At 45.6% G+C, this 2,406-nt stretch overlaps 1 protein-coding gene across 1 annotated transcript; it reads right to left on the reverse strand.

Moving 5' to 3' along the window:
* Nucleotides 1-492: 492 nt before the first annotated feature.
* Nucleotides 493-1,611, reverse strand: AGTR2 (angiotensin II receptor, type 2). Its single transcript, XM_010139764.1, has one exon. It carries the CDS (start codon nucleotides 1,609-1,611, stop codon nucleotides 493-495), a length of 1,119 nt encoding a protein of 372 aa, XP_010138066.1.
* Nucleotides 1,612-2,406: the final 795 nt, after the last annotated feature.

The raw sequence follows: 2,406 nt of genomic DNA on the forward strand, positions 1-2,406 counted from the left end.
TTTGACACGTTTGACATACAACATCTTTAGCCGTATATTTAAAAATAAAATAAAGGTCAGAATATTTCTTATGGATATGTACAGGAGTATCTGCACTGCTTTATTTACACATTCTCTAGTGAGAACCTCTTCTGGAAAATCAGCTCAGGGTGTGATACTCAGCACCTACGCAGTTGTAGCCATGGTGCAATAGTCCTTTGGTACTTGACTTTTCGTGTTACAGTCAAACACTTGCCTGACCTCAGCCGTGCGAAAGCTGATATTTAAAATGCTATCCATGTATTTATTTGCCAGAATCTTTCCTCTGCGTAAAACTTAAGTGCTCATTGCAGAAAGGAAGGAAGAATAAATCCCCACGTATGAGAAAAAGAGATTCTCCTTCAAACAGCTGGTGAATGAATGTGCACAAAACAAAAGGGAACAGGAGAGAGGAGTGTAACCCCGGCAGGGACAGCCAGCTGCACGGACACGTCCCCCACCATACCCCGGTGCCTAGAGGGAGGACTCATGGCCCGCCTCCCTGCCCCTGGCAGTCTCAGCATCCCTGCAGTAGCTCCCTTTCCTCAAAGAAGAGCTCTCTCGGTGGCTGTTGAATAGATAAACTCGTCGCTTAAACAAGCGATGGAGCTTCTCCTGGAACTGGTTCCCGATAAAGCAGTACAGCAAAGGGTTGATGCAGCTGTTGGCAAATGCCATGCAGATGCTGAACGGCAGCGTTGTGTCGATGATCCCTGTCACGTCACAGTTGTTAATGATGTTCATATGAGCCAAGGCGTCCAGAAACGTTAAAATGTGGAATGGGAGCCAGGAAATTAAGAAAGCCACAACAACAGCAGCCACCAGCTTTAGGACTTTGTCCCTTTTCTGCTTGTTTTTACCAAACTCCTGTGCCTTGAGCAAGTGCCTCCTGATCCAAATGTAGCACATGGTGATCACTGTCAAGGGGATGAAGAAGCCGAGACCATTTTTCAGGAAGGCAGTTGCCACAGACCATTTTGCATAATTCTCATGAGGAAAGTCCATAATGCAGGCATCGACCCCCAAGCTTTCAATGTAGTGAGTGTCACGGAAATAAAAAGTTGGGAGGGAGGACAAACAGGCAAGGCCCCACATAACCAATGCTACAAAATAAGCTTGTTGTAGAGTTCTTCTTTGAGAGCGAATAGGATGGACAATAGCATGGTACCGGTCCACACTCATGCATGTAATGAAAAATATACTTGCAAACATGTTCAAGCACAGGACAGAACTGGAGATTTTGCACATGAGAGACCCAAAGAGCCAGTTGTACCCCTGTGCATAGTAGGTAGCCCAGAAGGGAAGGGTAGCAAGGCACAGCAAATCTGCCATGGCCAGGTTGAAAATGTAGATATTAGCAACTGTTCTGGGGCCACTGTGACGACAAAGCACCACAACCACCACGCTATTGCCAAGCAACCCCAGGACAAAAATCACAGAGAAAAGTGCTGGAATTAGTGAAAACTGATAATTTGAAGAGGTAACTGGGCAGGGAGGGGGTGAGAGCAACACTGCTGGTGAATTTGTCAGTGCTGTATAGAGGACTTGAAGAGTTTCTCTGGTGGTGATGATCAGAGAGTAGTTGCTCTGCATGTTTGTGCTGGTGGAAAGGGAGGTTCTGCTGGAAATTCATGTGCTAGCAGCACTTTGGTATCACATCTCTCACCTGCAGATCAGAAACCGCATGTTAGATGTGCACTTGCAGCCATCTTAGCTCTGAACAGTCACCATAAAATAAAAACCATCTAAAATTATGTCAGCAGGCTGAACGCTGAAATACCAGGTAACCCTGCTGGACTCATTTCCTCCGTCCCCCTGACAGGACACAATTAGCCCTAGGGAGGCCACAGCCCTTTTTAATTAGCCTGGCAGAGAAGCGAGCAGCTGGTTTTATCTCTCATTACATCCCAGCAGGAAGATTATTGACTCAGGAGGTTCTTTGGCAACTTCTGTGACCAAAGGCAGCACTGAAGTTCCTCCTGATCCTTTTTCTAGGCTTTCTCGTGCTATTTCCAGCATGAAAGCTTATTCACAGGCATGAAAGTAGCCTTTTAACAAGGTTATTGGGAAAGCAAGTTTTGACTTATTTTAATGCACAGGGCTGGATACAAAGACACTGAGGGGTCTTTGCAAAACGTCTTTTAACGTCAGAGTCCTTCTCAAAGCAAATCTGCATTTCCTGCCCTCATGACAGCTTTTAATCAGAAGAGTAAGAGACATTTCTTCAATGTAGGCATCAAGCAAGAGCCAGTCCAGTACTCAGTCCTTGCAGACGGGATTTAACAGTAGTATTTGCCATTCATTTAGGAAGATCAGGACTGGGTTTCAGTAGGGGGGAATGTAGCTACAAACCAGCTAAAATAGGAGAGTTAATCAACGGGCCTTTGT

Source organism: Buceros rhinoceros, unplaced genomic scaffold (assembly GCF_000710305.1).
Source record: "Buceros rhinoceros silvestris isolate BGI_N320 unplaced genomic scaffold, ASM71030v1 scaffold12437, whole genome shotgun sequence".
NCBI classification, from domain to species: domain Eukaryota; kingdom Metazoa; phylum Chordata; class Aves; order Bucerotiformes; family Bucerotidae; genus Buceros; species Buceros rhinoceros.